This window comes from Takifugu rubripes, chromosome 22 (genome assembly GCF_901000725.2).
Source record: "Takifugu rubripes chromosome 22, fTakRub1.2, whole genome shotgun sequence".
Classification (NCBI taxonomy): Eukaryota; Metazoa; Chordata; class Actinopteri; order Tetraodontiformes; family Tetraodontidae; genus Takifugu; species Takifugu rubripes.
In genome coordinates, this window is record NC_042306.1 from 13,946,913 (window position 1) to 13,966,898 (window position 19,986).

The 19,986-nt window shown below is 50.8% G+C and overlaps 1 protein-coding gene across 2 annotated transcripts in view; it reads right to left on the reverse strand.

Moving 5' to 3' along the window:
• LOC115248033 (contactin-associated protein-like 4) overlaps window positions 1-18,795 on the reverse strand; it is a 38,086-nt gene extending 19,291 nt beyond the window's left edge. For both annotated transcript variants that reach the window (XM_029831475.1, XM_029831474.1), the window contains exons 1-4: window positions 18,725-18,795; window positions 7,208-7,318; window positions 1,276-1,469; window positions 147-294 (exon numbers count right to left, since the gene is read on the reverse strand). In XM_029831475.1, coding sequence (XP_029687335.1) covers window positions 147-294; window positions 1,276-1,469; window positions 7,208-7,318; window positions 18,725-18,776 — 505 coding nt within the window. In that variant the 5' untranslated portion in view covers window positions 18,777-18,795. The remainder of the gene's footprint in view (window positions 1-146; window positions 295-1,275; window positions 1,470-7,207; window positions 7,319-18,724) is intronic.
• Between the last annotated feature and the right edge of the window lie 1,191 nt (window positions 18,796-19,986).

The following is a 19,986-nucleotide window of genomic DNA, read 5'->3' on the forward strand; positions in this document are numbered from 1 at the left end:
TTATTGAGAGAGGCAAAGCTAACAAGTGTTGTTCCTGCTACACCCAGACTCATGATCAGAGCTGCCCCATCCTGTCTGGGATGATGCTAACGTGAGCGGCGCCATCAGGTGACGCGAAAAGGCTGCGAGTGAAGACCAAGACTCACTGTAAGGACATCCGTACGCCTCCAGCCGAAGTCCGATCCTCCCGTTGGGGTTCCAGCCCAGAGGAATGAGCCGGAGGAAGCGAGCTACGACCGGCTGCTGCAGCTTGTACTGGACAACGCTGTCGGCGTTACTGTTTCCTGGAAAAGACTGAGAGGACAGAGAAATCACTGAGCCTCCAGACGTCTACGTCAATCATCGAGGTAACTAAAGACAGTGGAGGTGCTTACCCCCCATAATGGTCCCTTAAGGGCAAAAATAAAAGCAGAGATTCAGAATGAGACACTCTTACGCCCCCTTGCTGTGCCAGTCTTACCTCTAGATGTCACCAAATCAGACTGGCTGGTAAGAGCAGGTCCATGATTAAACTGGCTATAAAATGAAGAGACCCAAGCAAATAAGAAGGAAGAAAATCTGCCCTGAATTGTTCCTTCCTGAGCTTTCCCTTCTTCAAACGCCTAATTAACTCTGTGTATCCCCGATATGACCGTAACCTTCTTCGGGTTTTCTGCCTCTGTTGCTCCTCACCACCATAAAATCTAATCAAAGAGCTGTGAGATTGAGACGGTGCTTAAAGGCGCCCCAGGTGTGCTCTAAGTGCTCGGCGCCTGGCTGCACGCCGCCGCTGCCTGTCCGTGCAGCCCTGCATCCTTCTGCAGCAGCGTTTTACGACAGATCTGCACAGTCAGCAGAGCTCTCTCCGGGGCTGATCCATTATTAATGAAGAGTCAAAGGCTTCTGATGGCTGTGATTATCGTCCCCGCTCGCACCCATCCCCGCTGCGCCGCTGCTAGCGCGGAAATCCAGCACCATCCGAAGCCAACCTGGCTCGTCTTTATTTTTCCTTTCAGCAGCAGCTGATTCGTTCATGCTGCGGTGCTGATGTGCAGCTGACGAGACAGTTGACACGAAAAACAACACGTTTAAAATGACAATAAAACTGTTTTTTGATCTCCTTCTTGGCGCCATTTAAACATTTTTTTAAAAAAAAAGCAAAATTAGCCTGTCCTCTCTCCAAATATGACAAAAAAAAGATTGTTGACACCTTAATAGTGGGATAATGACAGGGATTACGCCTACGCGAGCAAGCGTCTGACTGGATTTCACAATAAAGGTGCCGCAGGGACTCACCCCTAAACTGTCCTCCTGCCTGTACTGTTTCCAGTTGTGTCCCGTGTCGCTGAACATCAGCAGGTAGGAGGTCAGCCAGTCGGAGCTGCCGTAGCGGCCCTGCGTGGCCACCGCCGTGACCTTGGTCCGCTCGCCCAGGTCGGCCTCCAGCCACTGGTACCTGTCGGAGGCGAGAGGAGACCAGCCTCCGGCTCCTGCAGGGGGAGGGGGGGGAGGTTAAGAGCCAGGCTGGCTTATTAAATGTCAAGCTGGCAGTAAAATGTGATAAGGTCCGGAGTCGCTGCTGTGTTTGCACGTGCGTGTTTGTCAGAGGAATGGAGCACTTGACCTTTCGCTGTGGGCTCCTGAATAACTCCAAAGCGTCTCGGCTTTTATTTGCACTGCTAGAACAGATGATTTCAGTTCAAGAGACGCCGCCGAGGAAGGAAGAGGGTGTTGGATGGGAAGTTGTTTTTAAACCCATTTCAGTTCATTTCGTCCCCATGAATCCAAAACGGGACAGGCAGCTGCGGGAACGGAACCGTCCGGAACCTTCTCGCTTCAGACGACCATCAACGAGTGAGCTAATAACAGTTGGCTCCATCTGGAGGTTATTGAAATGTTGTTTTACTCACAGATCAGAGGCAGATTATTATTACCTACGTCCACAACATCAGAAAACATTAATAGACGGCTGCCGTGCATCGATTTGTTGTGCAGAACGCCGGATATTTGCATCTTTTCCAAAGGTGCTCGCAGTCATAGGAATGAATTATCGATCGCTGGGCTCGCTTGCAGGTCTGGATCCTTATATAATAACATCAATGAAAGGTTGCAGCGCCGCGCATCGATTTGCTTTACAGTTCTGGAGAAGGTTGGAGTATTTCGCCGCCCTGCATATCACCAAAGGAGAGCGGTGCAACATAAGCTGCAGTCAATAAAAGTTATCTGTGCAGGTGTCACATGGGTTAGGTTTTATTCCATAGACATCATAATTAACAAGACTCCTTACGGTGACCAAAGCTTTTGACCACATTGACCCCATTTAACTCCTGATGCCCAAGAGAGAAAATCAGTGACGTTCTTTGAACGAATGCTTCTCTTCCTGTAGAAAGATTAGGAGGCTGATCTTATATAGTCTATAAACACACACCGGCGTTTCCCTGTTCCAGCTTTGCTAAGGCCACAACTCTCCTGGTAGGAAGCCCGCGGTTCCTTCAGCTGGACCACCAAGAGCTCAAGGTCAACCCTTCCAAACAGAATGACTGATCATAGAACCTGTCGGCGGGTTTGAGGAACAGAACTCTGAGCTGAGCTAAATGTCCAGAGGAGCGAGAGACCTCCGCAAACACAAATTAGCATCTTAATCATTTGTAGCACAAATGTACATTTCGTGTTCTGCCTTGCTGCTGTCAGGCAGACGCGCGTCAGGTGCTGGAACGAGGCCGAGCTGGAGCTCAGCGGTCCGACCCAATCGTTGCCAGTCTGGTGGTGGATGGAGCCTGATGCTCAGATAGGCTGACGCTAATAAGCAGCTGGGCTAACAGCAGCGGAGGAAGTGGAAGCAGCAGCAAGTGTAGTCATGACGACTTGGACACGGACGAGATCAGAGGGGAAAAGACAGAGGAGCACGGGGGGGCTCAGTTTTGTCCACCCTGTCAGGCGTAATTGAAAATGGCGGGCTGATGGCTGACGGGCGGCACGCTGCCTGCCACAGCTGTCACTTTAATTCTCCCGGCTCCTCCGGCGTCCAGCAGGGCTGCATGTGCGCCCATCTACTGCACAACTTCAGTCGGGAGTGTGATGTCACTGCCGCAACGGCCAATTACGCCGACAACCCCCATCAGGCTTCTACTTTAATAATCATTTTTAAAACATCAAAGAGTGTAAAAATGGGAAGTAGTCGTGTGGCTCAAGAGTTTACAGAGAGGAGCAGGACTGTTCTGTCATCCCTGTGTGGAAGCTTCATTCTGACCCTTTAGATACAAGAACAACAGATGTGTAATGAAGAGGGTTTGTAGTTAAACTCCTCTCTTTGCTTCACCTGCTGTCGCAGGTGTCATACCCCACCTGTCCACTAGAGGTCATCGCAGCTTCTTTCTCATCTCTCGTTCAGCTTTGTTAGCATCTGTTCTGTTTTTGTGTAAAGATCATCCCTCCGTCCCAGTCCAGACCTTCAACATCTGGCTTCTATACTGAACTGTTGCAGATGTAGGAGACACGGTGCCCCACCTCTGGACGGGCCTGACAGCGTAGTTTTTCTCCTGTTCAATAAATTAACGCAAATATTAAGGATCAGTGTGGTTCTACAGCCAATGGATGGATGATCCAAGGATGGCCTGGTAGATCCCTGTAACAAGAGCCCTTCTCCGTTACTGAAACGTTCTTTAAATTCTGCTCTGTTTAAGTGGAGAAATTCACGCTTAACCAGACTTTTAACTTATCGAGTGCAGCACTTCATCTCAGCCACTCTGACACATTAAAACTCAAAGGCTTCGTGTTACTGAAGCGGCGGCAGTGAGAGTTCCCGGCGAGGACGGGAGCCGCTCAGGCTGAACGGCTTCACCTTTGAAGGGAAACCGAGCTTGACGAGTCGTCTTTCTCCATCCTCTGGATGTATGGATGAGGAGAGAAAGGGCTGCTGAATCACCATTAATAATGCACAGATATTCCACCTGATGGGCGCTCAGACACCGACAGGAACACGCACGCGAGGAGATGTGAGCAAAATGAAAAGTCGAGTGCAGAGAGGCAGAGACAAGGGTCCAGGTAGCAGGCAGCCTCTCTACCGTGGCCCCCGACCGTCCGCGTGTCATTTGCATGAAAATAAAGCCTCTAACAGGTCATTTTAGCAGCCTGACAGGATGTCAGGTGGCTTAATGGGCCCAGTGAAGCGCCTGGGCAGGAGACCAGACGTACCGGAGCTCTTTTACTTGAGTTCTGCAGACGAGAAAGCCTGGAGATTCGTTCTGCTGCTGGTTTAATTACAGCAGCAACAGCAGCAGCAGCAGCAGCAGCAGAGCAGCAGCAGCAGCAGCAGCAACAGCAACAGCAACAGCAGCAGCAGCAGAGCAGCAGCAGCAGCAGCAGCAGCAGCAGCAGCAGCAACAGCAGCAGCAGCAGCAGCAGAGCAGCAGCAGCAGCAGCAGCACAGCAGCAGCAGCAGCAGAGCAGCAGCAGCAGCAGCAGCAGAGCAGCAGCAGCAGCAACAGCAGCAGCAGCAGCACAGCAGCAGCAGCAGCTACAGCAGCAGCAGCAGCAGCAGAGCAGCAGCACAGCAGCAGCAGCAGAGCAGCAGCAGAGCAGCAGCAGCAGCTACAGCAGCAGCTACAGCAGCAGAGCAGCAGCAGAGCAGCAGCAGCAGCAGCAGAGCAGCAGCAGCAGCAGAAGCAGCAGCAGCAGAAGCAGCAGCAGAGCAGCAGCAGCAGCTACAGCAGCAGCTACAGCAGCAGAGCAGCAGAAGCAGCAGCAGCAGAGCAGCAGCAGCAGAAGCAGCAACAGCAACAGCAACAGCAGCAGCAGCAGAGCAGCAGCAGCAGCAGCAGCAGCAGCAGCAGCAGCAGCAGCAACAGCAGCAGCAGCAGCAGCAGAGCAGCAGCAGCAGCAGCAGCACAGCAGCAGCAGCAGCAGAGCAGCAGCAGCAGCAGCAGCACAGCAGCAGCAGCAGCAGAGCAGCAGCAGCAGCAGCAGCAGAGCAGCAGCAGCAGCAACAGCAGCAGCAGCAGCACAGCAGCAGCAGCAGCTACAGCAGCAGCAGCAGCAGCAGAGCAGCAGCACAGCAGCAGCAGCAGCTACAGCAGCAGAGCAGCAGCAGAGCAGCAGCAGCAGCTACAGCAGCAGCTACAGCAGCAGAGCAGCAGCAGAGCAGCAGCAGAAGCAGAAGCAGCAGCAGCAGAAGCAGCAGCAGAGCAGCAGCAGCAGCAGAAGCAGCAGCAGCAGCAGCAGCAGAGCAGCAGCAGCAGCAGCAGCAGCATTAACAGTGAAGCCGTCAGTAGTTTCTGACCAAGGGAAAACTGCTGGGGGAAGAAAAAGCCGGCTAATTAGTTCTTACCGGAGAAAACGTAATGAGGGGAACTGATGATTGCGAAGGAGCAAACAGCATTTTAAGCTGATCGTTTAAAGCAGGTGTTACAGACGGGGGGAGGGAAAGTGAAGAATAACAATAAAAACAGGCCAGCGAGACCGACACAGTGAATCATTTATCCTGCTGAGACGTTTCGTCTCAAATTGGCTGCTGACGGAGCATTTCATCCCATTTCTGAGCCTCGAGCTGCCGCCCCCTCCCCCCCAGGAACCTGCACACGCCACCTTACAGCAGCCGTGTTGTACACACTGATATATTTATACGCTGGGCAGCCCCACATGCGTCATGGGGACACGTTCATCAGGGCAGAGCTGCCTGATGAAGCAGTGGGACAGAGGAAACAACAGCACGGAGAGTTTGTGGATGAAGGCTCCATCAGCTCAGCAGGATCTGGGTCACCTGCAGTTACAATCAAATACGCTATCAACTAGCCTGCCTAGCATGATGATAATAATTACTGGCTCGGGAGCTGCCAGCGTCTTTGGCAGTTTGAGTTGTTCCTGTTGGAACTAACAGAAAATAATCTCGTGTTTCTTTTGCAGCATGAAAACTCCAGTCGGGAGTTCTAAATTTATCTTTCAGATGGAGGTCCGCGCTGGAAATCTGTGGATTCAGTCGTGTAAAAATCCATTTTGTTCCCTGGCAACCGCTGTAGCTCCTCCAACACTCTTGAGAGGAGGATCTTCTTATTTCACGGCTGTATTCTCACCCTGAATCCCGTTGTCTCACGGTTGATCAGCTCTTTAAGAATAAGTCCAAAAGCAGAGTCGCTCAGGATGATCTCTGCCTGCCTGACTCCACCCTCCAGCCTTTCCATTAAAAAGACAACAGCTGGCTCTCTTTAACGTCTTTAACTTGAAATTACCCCTCTAAATTAGCCTATCATTGCTGCTGTTGCTAAAACCGGCAACGCTCTGGTGAGAAACGCTGTTTTTTTTTGTGTTGCTAGCGGCTTCGCTGAGCTGCAGCTCTGAGAACAACTGGAGAAGGCAGAGAATTTGCTCTCACAGCAGGGGGGACACAAACACAAGGAGGGGTTGGTTTATTCACGGCGCTCCTCTGAGTCTGTTCTGGGAAGAACACCTGAATCCTGTCACATCCCAGTCGGACTCAACAACCAAGCGTGCAGCAGATCAGAGCCCAAAGGCTGGTGTTTGCTTTAAGGCCGCATCCATTAGAGGAAGCGAGGTTCTGCACGGCGCTCTGCAGCCTCCCGGGTGCTGAAAATCCTTCCGAACTTAGATGAACCCCCCCGCTGGTTCTGTTCTTTGATGCTGGGATAAAACCGCGATCTTCCGTCTGTTGCCTCCACCCCCCTCCCCACCGCTGTTTACAGCGTCTGTGCAGAAAAGACAACAAATCTGCCAATTTGTTTTATTTTAGCATCTTTGTGAGGATCCCTGGAGGCGACTCCCCGAAGATGGAGGAGAAACAACCTGGAGTTCTCTCGAGCAGACGCTCTCTCCAACAACAACTGCTGCCCATGACCTCCTAAACGAACTTTAACGGACACACAACCCCATCCAGGCGACCTTGAACGCTCCTGAAAGACATCCAGTCTGGCATTACCGCAGATGGACGCTGGCGTGACCTTTGTTTATGGTCCAAACAAGCTCCATATTCAGGCTTTACAACCACGAGCTTTGTGGATTTCTTCCCCGGTCACGCACATCACAAGGTTCTCATATTTCTGCCACATAAATCAACAAACATTAACGCTTCTGAAGTGAGTCAGAAGGGTTTTTAAAGCCTCTTCTACTCTAATTGGTTTGGGATGACATGCAAATGTTGCGGAGGTGGATGGAGAGAAGGTGTAGGAGGGCTTCTCCAGCACGGCTCGCTCAGGCGGGGGGAGGAACTCATCCTTACCGTCCCTGCGGTTGAGTTTGGCGAAGCTCGGCGCGTGACTGCCGGACAGCTGGGAGGAGCTCCTGAAGGACGACGGCGGCAGACTGGAAACCAGCGCGGCGTCGCACACCTCTGTCGACCAATCACAGAGGAGGAAGGGAGAACGGTTAAAAACGGGCCTTTAGCGTCAAACAAGTGATGCAATAAACCACAGCCAGCAGAGGTTTTCAGCCTTTAAATTTTGTCTTTCATCCAAGCCAAACCATCATCTGGTCGTGACGATATATTGTTACCATGGAGACCGTGACCTGACCCAGGAAGTGGGTTTTAGCGTGCGTGAAGCTTCTGTGAGAGCCACCAAACAGCCTTCAGACGTTGGTGTGGCCCCTCACCCCTCACGTATGCGTTCAAATGTTTCTAACATTCACCCTTTCATTGGTAAAAACACGCAGGGTAAATAATCCCGCCAGCATCCGAGGCGCAGAGCACCATAAAAATAACCGGGCGTGAGCAGGTTAATGGGAGACCCTGACAGAAAACCTGCATGCGCGGGGACATATAAATGCAGTTATTACGCACTCACATGGAAAAAAGGTCCATCGTTGTGCCCATTAAGGCTGTGAATTAACACGAGTGTCGGTATAAATCCCAATCAATGCCACACGGTTGTGTTGGGCAGGTGTGAATGACTCTCTGCTGTAATGGCGCCATGTTCCAGCAATAATGTCCACTCAGTGGAATGAATGGTGTAATTTTGCAGAGAGGGATAAATGAATGCCGTAATCATGTCGCATTGTGGAGATGGATGCCGCTCCGGCTGCCTCATTACGGGCGGGATGCAGATGGAATGCCAGAACGAAGCCAAGCGCTTCGCACCGACGTGGATGAACACAAAATAGGGACATTAAACAAAGACCAGCACTTTCGCTCCGTTTCTCCCCCAAATCACCGAAGAATTAAAAGAAGGCAAAGTGTTGGTGGAATCAGATTAGGCGCGAGAGGACGGACGCGGCAGACGTGTCGCCGTTCAGGTTGTTTATTGTCTCAATATCGTTACGCTAACGAGTGTCTCCGAGTCTTTTAAGAGCCTTCGAGAGGCTTTCCCCAGCTCTGTTTAGCTTACAAGAATTTCTAATTGAGGGTAACGCGTGGCTGCCGCAGAGGAAGAGAGGGGGCAGGAAATGATCCGTGGAGCCGCTGCTGTGACAGATGATACAAGAGGGAAAAAAAGAAATGAGAAAGGAAGCTGACAGGCTCAGGAAATAATAGACTCCCTCTTTTAAGAGCTGAGAGCCTGAACGTGTCTGAGAGACAGGTGGGAAACTGGAAGATGGGACCAAAAAAGACGGATGAAGCATCAACAGAGAAGCCCAGACGCACCCGGAGTCTCACGTCATCGGCCCAGGCGGGAGGGTTTGGGTTATTCCGGTGCCCACCAGCAGGGGGAGAGATCAGAAGTGAACCACACCCACAAAGTATCTGAAGTAAAGAGTCAAAAATGGACGTTATTGTTATTAAGTTAGATTTCCTCTGGTGTTTTTCCTGCTGCTGTATAAAATGACATCGTTTTGATGAACAAACATGATTATTTTCAGGTCTTAAACATCTTTTATGCTCCTCAGTACGTTTTTCTTCACTTTTTGCTGATTCCTCCTGTTAGCTTCTCAACGCTAGCGCCAATATGTCTGCTGCTACGACTGATTACAAATACAGTTGTACTGTATTCACACTATTTTTACTCCAACTGCTTTAGGAAAGATTCTTATATTTATTAAACTAAAGTTTGTGCCGTTGTCGCACTTTTTTCCCCACAGGCAAATATGCTGACTCATCCATATAAAGGAAAAGTGTAAAGAAAGAGTTCTTTGAGACACAGTTGTTTGATAAAAATGTGTTTTTTTTCTCCATTAAAGGTCAAATTCTCTCCAGGCCATGAACGAATTCAACCCATCTGGAATTTTTTTATAAAATGTCTCTGTCGACGTTTCTTCTTGAATTTTAAACATTACTGGAATTCAACCGAGTTTGTAGGCATGAAGCCGCGTTGGACAGTGTTAAAACAGCTTAACTCTAAAATTTGAACGATGCCTGGAGGGACTTCTGCCTTTGAAATGGTAAAATAAAAACATAATTTGCTCTTTCCCCCCACAAACAGCAAGAAATGTAACTGCAAAAAGTAAAAAAAAAAAAAAAAAAAGTGTAAACCGCACGGAGTTTTTCTGTAAACAGATCATCCGAAGAAAACGTGTTATTTGCTTCCGAAGACTCCTAATGAACGTTCTCCACTTCTGAGACAAGAACCCATTACTGCAACATCGCTGTGGTTTAATTCCCAGATCACGACGCCCCTAACGAAGCGTCAGTGTGGATTAATCTGTCGACACCAGGGTAATTCAGGAACTTTTACCAGTTTAGGATGCAGAAATACCGGAATTGTTGGTAATTTGTAACATTGTGTTTCTGTTTCTGTTTATACAGGGACTCGACCCATCTACTTCCTGTTTTTGTTCAATTTCCCTCCATTTTGTGAACACACCTGTTTCCTGTTTGTGGTGATTAGTTGGTGGATATTTAAGTCCGTCTGCCTTTCAGCCCACGCCGGATCGTGCCATTAAGCTCCCCACGTCTTGCTAGCGCCTTTGTGAGTGAGCCGTTTGGTTTTTTTGTCGAGGGTTTTTTGTTAACGAGGCCACCGCTTGAGCCAATTGGTTAAGAAAGAGTTCATTTCTCGAAGCTTCGTGTGCACACGAAAGCACCTAGTGGCCAAGTGTATAATCACAGGCAGCAGTGTCTGAACTACAGAATATGAGATGTATTGAACTTTTTGGTCCTGGTCTCAATAGTTTTAAACAATTTCTCTTTTTTGACACACCCTCCCTTGGAGGAGCCCCCCCTTCACAAGGCACAGATGATGCCGAGCTGCACAAAGAGACCAGTGCAAGCGAACGCAGCCTGAAGGGTTTCTATAGCTATGAAACCACTTCCTGAACAACGTGGTACAGCCGGGCAGCGGGGCTTCGCACGTCATCGTTTTTGGCTCCTCCCCTAAATGAAGCAAGCCTCGATACGCGCTTTGTAGCCTCGGCACATCTTGTGACATCACTAGTTTTTGTCTTCTGCTTGTGTGAATTAAAGAAGAGACACAAGATCCGTCCGCATTGTCGAATGTTCATCCCACCTCGGTTTCCTGCTGATCAGTGGATGAAGACCTTAATCTTCTTTAATCTGCCTAATCATCAAATATTCCAGTCTTACTCTGTGCCTGCTTGTGGGTCCTTCTGTCCCCGAAACCGTAACAGCAACCCCGACGAGTCAGAGCCAGCGTAGCAAGTCGTACAACCCAATACTCTCGCCTCCTTGTTCTGGGAACCCACTTGTGCTTCAAACATCCAGCGGAACCTCGGCTGTAGGTTGGGGGGGGGTTTAGTGGTGATAGTTCGGGTCAGGTCTCTGTGGACATCCTTACAATGATAGTAGTATGAGGGAGTGTGTGTGTGTGTGTGTGTGTGGGGGGGGGGGGGGGGGTCATTTGCATTGATGTGCGTCTTTGAAAATGCAGAAAAAAACGCCAGTGTTTTAACTCAGAGGAACTTCGGCATTTGAGCGAGGGCGTTTGTGACACCAGAACCATCCGAGCGCGACTACAGGGAGGATCCAAATGTTGAACACCTGCTGGACTCGGCAGTCGCTGAACCGCGGCTGTGACCGCGTCTGGGAGGGAGTCCCGCTGAACGACGTCCTCTGTGGACAGGAAATGAGTCCAGCAGCGAGGATTCGAGGAAACAAAGCTGTAAAATGGGGCCGCAGGCGCCACCTACAGGAAGCTGCCTCACACACCCAAACCCGTGTCTCTTGTCGCCACTGACAGTTGCTAATCGGGATCAAATGACCATCATGTTATCCCACCATTGTCCAGGACTTTCATTTCGACCTTCTGGTGGTTCCAACTGAACGATTTATCAACCCCGATCAAATGAGCGATCAATGTTTTCCGGCCCCCTCAGGAGAAGCTCCGAGTGTTCATCCATCAACTCCCAGTCACATTCATCATTGAGGGTGAATAAACCGTGCGTCGGGCTGAAAAAACTCTTTTTTTAAATCTCTGGATGGGGGGGACCTTGGACCTGTCAGACACAATAAATCCCTTCTGACATCAGAAGGAGGGTGGGGGGGGCTCATTCAGCTGCTTTGTTTGCTGCTTCACTGTGTGGTTGAATAGCAAAGCAACCACAGAGTTTTTCACTGAATCCCAATGAGCTCCATCCATCACGTGAACAAACAGCGGCGAGTAGAAGGTCGAGCTCTCGGAGCCCTCGGAATCTCGGAGCCCTCGGAGTTCTCTTGGAGCCTCACACAGCCGGACATCAGCGCCGCTCGGCGTGAGTCGAGCCTCATTCAGTCATTCAGCGCACGCGTCAGTCAGCAGAATAATGAGGCTCCAGAGCGCTGACAATCATCCACAGGCAGAAACGGACACAGTCGACGTGCTAACAGCACTATCAGCGATCCACAGGAGGAAAAAAGCTTCCTTTTAACATCAGAGAAATTCACTGTACGGAATATCTGACCCTCGCTGACCTGCCTCTCAACTCAAAAATGACCAGTTTCTTATTTACATTCTTGGGCTGATCGGAAAAGCTGATTAAAAGTGCTGAATTATTCATCAGGATCTATTGCAAAGCTGCCTGTGGTCGGCTTGTTAATTGATTAATTGAAATGCAGAGCAGCATGGCGTGCTAACTAATATCCTGAAGGTAAGGACATGGCGGGGGGCTCTCCACTGCTACTTTAATTAGCATTGCTTTGACACATAATTAATAGTGCAGGATGAGAGAATCTGATGGGGCTTCACAGCAGCATATGGCACCTGCTGACTACAGCCGGCAACAACTTGCTTCAAACGTGAAATTCTCGCATTTATCTGTGAACAAACTCCCGATTTTCGATGTAAAACCTGGTGCTGAAACTGCTCGTCATCGTGCACGTCCTCCTGTGGTCTCGGAGATCCAACCAGATTGTCTCCAGGGCCCAGGTGAGTCGACCCTCAGCCCCTCCCTATATCTGTTTTCTCTCCGTTTATTCCCCCAATTACATGATTATTGTTTGGGAGCTGCCGGCTGTAACAGCCATAATCTCTCCGGGTGGGACGTGAATCATCCAGAATCTACTCACTTAGCAGCTGCAGCGACTGCGGATGAAACATCATCTGTATCATCCGTCTTCTGCTAACCACCACTTATTCCTAGCATGGGTTAGAGGGGGTGGAGCCTAAGGCAGCCGCACCTGAGAGCCAGGAAGACTCCGCTACGGCTAAACTGGTATCCGATGCTAACGAGGAGACAAACCTAATACAAGCTAATTAAATGACGCCAGTATTTATACTGATACTTGGACCGAAGTGACGAATTAGCGTCAGGATGACAGATAATGTGATATTAACACAATGAAAGCAGCAGGTGCAGAACACCTCCAACGTCTAAAAATTCATTTCTTTTTTGGAAATATATTAATAATGTCAGAAAAATCTAGCAAAATCCCTGGACTTGCAGGCATTCAAACACGCACACACGCACACGCACACACACACACACACACACACACACGTGCGACTGCAGGGAAACAGAAATCTGTAAAAGTCTCATCTCCTCATTCTGCCTACAAACCCCAACACTTATCTTCCTGCAGGTTTCTCCTTCTTTATCACTTCTCTTGCCGCTCTCCTTCATACCTGCATCCTCGCCCCCCCCCCCCCCCACCTCTTCCCCCAGTTTAGGAAAAGTCAAACTTCCTCTCAGATGTCAGACCTTCAGAATGCAGATGTGGCCTGTGCACGTACAGTGGAGCCACCGAGGGATAAAATGGCAGGAGAAAATGTCACTGCAGCCGGGGGAGCACTTTATCCTCTCCCCCTTTTTCATTGTCTTTCTCTCCCACTCCTCTCCTCCTCCTCAGTCTCACTTCAGTGTCTTTAATTCCATTTAATAATCTCCAGAGCTGAAACTCAGCCTCCCGACTCCGCTCCGTCCTCCTCCTCCTCGGCTCTGCGGTCACGCTAGTGCGATTTCATAAAAGCGGCGCAGCGGTCGGGTCAGTTAGCATCTGCAGCAGAGAGCGTCTGAGCTGACTGATGCCCCCACAGATGCCCCCTGACGTTGAAGGCCGATATCAGCCGAGCCTGCGAAGGATCAGACTTTTCAAGGTGAAACTGCTCATTCTGAAACAAAGACATGAAAATGTGACATTAAAAGTCCACCCCCCCCCCCCAACAGCACCACCACCATCAGTGCTTGAAATCCGTGATCTTGTATACAGTGTTAAAATCGTGTGTGTGTGTGCAGCAGGACAAACACACAGCAGGGTAATTAGAGGAGCCACATCTGGCGGAGGAGCTGGAATAACCTGAGGAGACCCCTGAAGCTGCTGTTTATGCCCCTGCACGTTAGTGGAGCCTGACTCCTGCAGCATCACACCAGGAGCGTCAGCTGCAGATTCTGGACGCCCGTGGCCAGCGGGCTGCTGGAGGGGGGGGGCCTCCTCCCCGCTCCGTCTGTCGGTGACGGAGTGTCGTAACCTCCGCGGATGAAAGCGGACCCACAACCGGCTCCGACAACAAGTCATCTCAAATGATGCCGGCGTCACATGACAAATGGCTTTACTTGCAGGCAGCCAGGCGCGTCCGGGCTCGGCCTTGAGGGAGCGGGGCAGCAGGGCCGCAGACGGCCCCGCTTAACCACCCGTTCCGGGGTTAATAAACCCAGATTCACGAGCTGTGGCTGCACCTACGCTCAGTAACCTTGACTTCATCAGATCCCATTCATGGCCCCGCTTTATCCACACGCATTTCCATAAACGACACAGAGGAAGAAATATGGTGGCGATTTATCGTCCACGAGCGGCTCATGAATCATAAAGGGCTCGGAGGTTTACATTTCACCGTATTCACGCCGAACGCCGCCGCACACCTGAAGCAGCGGCTCCCTGAAAGGTGATAAATCCACCAGACACCTGAAACAGGCTGTTGGAGTTGCAGCCAGCTCAGCGTTTTCTCTGCCAGATTAATCCCAGAAAAGTTGAGGAAAACTTGATTAGAAGCTTGATTAGAGGGGGGCGGAGTCAAACGGAGTCAAACGTTCCCATCAGTTGGAATCCCGTCTGTCTCCAGCTGACAGAACTCTGGTTTCTGTCACCTTCTAATGGAGTTTCTATTTAGTGGCTTTTAAGATAATTCCGTCTCTGTTCCTCCCAGCAGGCAGTAGAAATAAAGGGAGCACTCTTGGAAACTTTAGTGTCGAAACTTTTGCAGCCGAAGATGAACCTTTGCGCCGCCTTCGCCTTAACAGCCGGTAATAATGATGAAAATGCAAATCAGCAAACACAAACCGGCGGGAGTGCAGCGGTATTATCTGTCATTAGGGCTGGATTAAAGTCATTTAGTGTTCTCCAGATTATCTGTCATTAGGCTGTGATTATAGCGCAGACTCCAGTGGTTTTTAAATCAGCCGAGGGGGAGACGAACCCCCCCGGGGGAGACGGACGGAGGAGGAGCCAGATGGAAGGAAAGAGCGGGGACGCCCGACGACAGCACGACCGCCGACCCGTCATGAGCAGGGGCCGAAATTCAAGTAAAAACACTGACAATCAACGACCAAAACACCTTTGGGTTTTTTGTTCTGACATCCTCTTAACTCACATGATATGATCCATTCTGAATTTAACGACTTCAGTTGGTGCTGAACATGCTGAACTTGCATTTAGAGGAATGTATCAATATTAGCTCATATTTAGGAACATGAAACCCTCCAAATGTCCTTCTACATCACAATGTAATCTCTCATCTTGAGCTAATTGGAACATTTTAGCCACTTCGGGAGCAAACGTCTGCCGCTCCTGTTTCCGGCTGGTTGCAGAGCCTCTGTAAACATCACAGCCATTGAGCGCTTTTGCCTCCTGGTAACGAGCAACAAATGTGATTTTGATTCCATATTATGAGTCCTGGTAATGGTGAAAGCTGCACAGACGCAGTGATTATTGAAAAAAAAATCAAAAAGCAAACACGGGGAAGACAAGTCACAGTTGATGATGTCATCAATGATGAAGAACAGGGAGCCATTTGGACTCAGTTTGAGCCTTTAACGACCAACTCCAGAGCAACAAGCTGCTCGTCAGGTTGATCAGAGGCTCCAAACTGCCCCCCCCCCCCGGAGAGAGTGGATGGTGTGTGTCCTGTTGGACTGGGGACCTGCCCAGCGTCTCAACTAGGAGGACTCAGCTTCTTTTTCCACATGGAAGGTTTGATGAACATGAAAAATGACTTCAGACGTCGGTAAAGAATCCCCCGACCTGATTTTACCCCCCTGTACTGTTCCTGCACAAACACGCTCACATGCATGAAACCCTCGCATCTCTAATTTACAGCCGGAGCCCGGGGAGGAGCCAGAAAGGGCCGAGCCAGACTTCCCCACAGAGATATATTCACTGCTGCGTGGAAGCAGGTCGGGTGTCTCTTTCACCTACGGCAGCTGTATCTTCATGGTAATGTGCTTACCTAAACTTTAACCTCCTGTCTGCCTCAACCACCCGAGGCCGCTCCAATTAATTTAAGTCCACGGCGGAAAAAGGAACATAAATTAATTTATTACAGCTGCACACCCACTCACACATGTGAACCCCCAGCTCTGCTTTAATATGTTAAAATGTGCAAATATCGGAAATATTCATTCCCATCAGCCTCATTACTCTGTGTACATATGCATCCCATATTCCCTATAATGAGCTAATCTCGGTGAGCATTTATGGCTCATTGCGCATCAGTGTGAGGCTTTAATAATTAAAATATGATAGAAATGTGATCGGGATTTGGGTCTGAAAGCGACACAGAAAGCACAGTTTCACTCCACGGCCGATGAGATCATCTCCAAAACCACCAGGAAAATAGGAGGGACGAGCAGAAATTTACAAAGCACTTTTGGAGCCCGCGTCAAGCCGAGCAAGAACAAACGGCACTCGGAGAAAAACTGCAGTTTGTACAGGCAAAATTAAGCACCGCTGGGGTAGAATCACCGTGGAGAGGAAGCAAGCCCAAAAGGTCTAGAGGTCTCGCTTCAGCCACGTTTTACCACTTCAGAGACACCTGAGCCTAACTTCACAAAGTACTTCTGGATATCTCAAGAATCCATTTGGTAAACCACAGGATGAGCTGCATCTCCACCAAACTGCTGCTGTCAGCCGGACGGCCTCTAGGTGGCAGCGCTGCGCTCCCCCGTCAAACGCTTTAGACAATAGGAGAGCGTAAATGCTGCTAGTTCCATTATCAGACATGTTCCCTCTCTTCCACCTTCCCCATCGTAATAACGCGGTTACAACTCAGATTAACAATATTTGAGTCATTATGGAAACTCTCTAGGAGAAATGGCTCCATTCTACTCTTCAGTTTTATTATTCTCCCCTAATTAGGCCGCATCATTTTGAAGCATTTACGCCCTCGCAGGCCTCGATTGTTGCTTTCAATAAAAGAGCATATGGCGGCGTAAACAAGTGTCCTTTGAATATCTCGTTCCGAGACAACTCGTGCTTTATTCAGAGCTCTGTGTGTCCTGAGGCGTCGGTGGGCTCTGCCTGTGTTTTTCCTGAGGGGAATATAAGCTAAAACCTTCATCCTATGAGCGTCAGATCATTGAAACCGTTTAATTGGGCAGAATCTGAGGCACAACGCATGTGATGAGACCACGCTGAAGAACCTGACTTCAGTGACCTCCAGCTCACACACCAGCCCCCACATCTGCCTCAGCATCTGTCAGGTGAGGCTGCGTCTTCTTAGAGGATCCCTGCTACTTCCGTCGTAGGCCCCACATCTGCCCGTTAAAGCGGGCCGACAGGTGCAACATCTGACTGGTTAACTCTTTGGATCTGTAAATCTGTCTTGGTTTTACACCCCAGTGGACAGATTTCTCTGATGGACGCGTCCCCCCCGCAGTGATGGCACCTTTCATTTGGATCAGCGTCTGTTCCCCGCGCGTCCTCCCTCCCATCAGCATCAGTGGGAGATTGAACGCTGCGACTTTGGCTGCCCCGCCGGGTTTTTCGCGCCGACTTCCTTGAATCTCATTAGACGGAGTGGCAGAGATACGCTGCAGCTTATCGGAGCAGCTGGTAAAATATGCATTTACCCCCCCGTTAATCGTTCAGCACCTCCTACATAACAAACAGCGCGGCGTCTCCGAGAGCAGGAATTATCTCCCGGCTTTCCTTCGGATGGGCTGGACATGATGTGTGCTGCCGGTCAAATTACAACAAGATAAACAGATGCAGTGGGTCTCAGGCGCCCTCTGGTGGTGAGCTGCAGTAATGGATGAAGCCACACCTTCCTCCTATTACTTTAGGTAGCTGAAATTCCGGATCCCTCCTCATGTATAAGTCTAATTTCACGGACTCACTGCAGGGATTCAGCACCCCACCCTGGTCCAGGACGCTGCCGCCCAACCCCAGAGGCGTCCACACCCTGATGGGCGCAGAGCAGCGTTAGCATCGCGCTCAGCGCTGAAGTTTAGCTCAGAGCGGCTGCACAGAAGGAGGCAATGACAGAAAAATCGAGGCAGGAGGAGAACAAGCAAAAACAACAGATGCAGCGGGAGGGCAGGGAGGTGCCGGACGGGGGGGGTAGATGATGGTCAACTAACGTGGGGTCAGAGAGAAGGCACCGCTGGGGGGGGGGCAGAATTTCAGCTGTTTTGGTGAAGCTGCAGGAAGGTGGAATCATTTTATGATCTCCTCCCTCCATCCCTGCACAGATCCATCTCCATCTCCTGGATTTACAGGCAGCCGCGGAGGAGACCAGCAGACCCCAATCATCACCGTGCACCTTGCTGCACGTGACATCCTCCTGGTGAAGAAGCGCGCGTCACTGAGGGGAGAATGTGAAGGCAGAATGGAACCGCGGAGCCACAAAAGGAAGGGCTGTCAGATCGGCTCAGGCGGGAGGGAGACGGGGAGAGGGGGGAGGGGGGGGTCACAAGCGCGAGGAGGGAACCCGCGCAAGAGTGTCGGGACAACTCATGATGCAGAGACAATCGCGCACGCTCAGAGCTCGGATCAAAGTTTCGACAGAAAAAACTTATTATCCGAAAATCCAACACTCTCTCTCTGTCACAGATACACACAAACAGACACGCACAAACACAAACGCACGCACGCACGCACGCTTGCCTCTGGAGTCCGTGAACGCAAACATCCTCGCGCTGCGCTGAGCACCAAATTGACCAGAAAAAACGCACCGACAAACGTTCGTTTAGGCGACTTTTCTGACACGTTTGGGTGACTTGCTGGTTATTTAGGATCTGTCGTTTTTAAAGACGCACTTTTTAGTGCTCAACTTCCGCCGAATGAGGATTCAAACCACAGGTTGACCCCCCCCCCCCTTCCCCAAAAAAGAGAAATTTGACAAACCGCAGCTAAACACATTAAGCCACTTAATCCGACCAAACATCAACACCACTGATTAAGCTTCTGACATTAATAAAACCGGACATTTGCGTCGCTCACCTTCTCCTGCTGCCCTGAACGAGCTGGACAGAACCAGGACGACCAGAACCATAATCCCAGCGACCCCGCTGGTCCACAAGATCCATGATGAAGCGGCGCGAAGATGCACAGAGGAGAGAGACGGCAGAGCAACCTCTCCTCTCCAGCTCCAAGAGAGGTCGTCCTTCTGCTCTCCAGACCGGAGGGAGGGAGAGAGGGGGGGGGGAGGGAGAGAGAGGGAGAGATAGGGAGGAGAGAGAGAGAGATAGGGAGGGAGGGAGAGAGAGAGAGAGCGGGAGAGGGGGTGAGGGGAGGGAGAGAGAGATACTGAGGGAGAAAGAGAGGGAGAGAGAGAGAGAGAGAGGGAGAGCGGGAGAGGGGGGGAGGGAGGAGGGAGGAGAGATACTGAGGGAGAAAGAGGAGGAGAGAGAGAGAGAGAGAGATAGGGAGGGGAGAGAGAGAGAGCGGGAGAGGGGGGGGAGAGAGGGAGGGAGAGAGGGGGGGGAGGATGAGAGATAGGGAGGGAGAGAGAGAGAGAGAGCGGAGAGGGGGGAGGGAGGAGAGAAGAGAGATAGGGAGGGAGAGAGAGAGCGATAGGGGGAGGGAGAGAGGGAGAGAGAGGGGGGGGGAGGGAGAGAGAGAGAGGGAGAGGAGAGAGGAGGAGAGAGAGCGGGAGAGGGAGGGAGGGAGGAAAGAGAGATAGGGAGAGAGGGAGGGAGAGAGAGGGGGGGGAGGGAGAGATAGGGAGGGAGAGAGAGAGAGAAGGGAGAGAGATGGGGAGAGAGGGAGGGAAAGAGAGATAGGGAGGGAGAGAGAGAGAGAGAGCGGGAGAGGGGGAGGGAGGGAGGGAAAGAGAGATAGGGAGAGAGGGAGGGAGAGAGGGGAGAGATGGGGAGGAGAGAGAGAGATGGGGAGGAGAGAGAGAGAGATGGGGAGGAGAGGGAGAGAGAGAGAGGGGGAGAGGGGGAGGGAGGGAGGGAGAGAGATTGGGGGGGAGGGAGGGAGAGGGAGAAGAGGGAGAGAGAGAAGGAGAGAGGGAGAGAGGAGAGCGGGAGAGGGGGAGGGAGGAGGGAGGAGAGGAAGAGAGAGAGAAGTTGTCTCGAGCGCACTGTTGCTGTATCATCAAAAATTCACCTTTTTCCAGGTTTAACGCAAAATGCGCGTAATAAAGCTGCGTCCATCTGTGGGCGGAGCTTGTGCTTCGCATCACCGGGGTCTGCTGGAGGTTTATTCCTGATAGAGGCAAACGTTGCCGTGTCTCTCTGACCATTTTGGTCCAAATA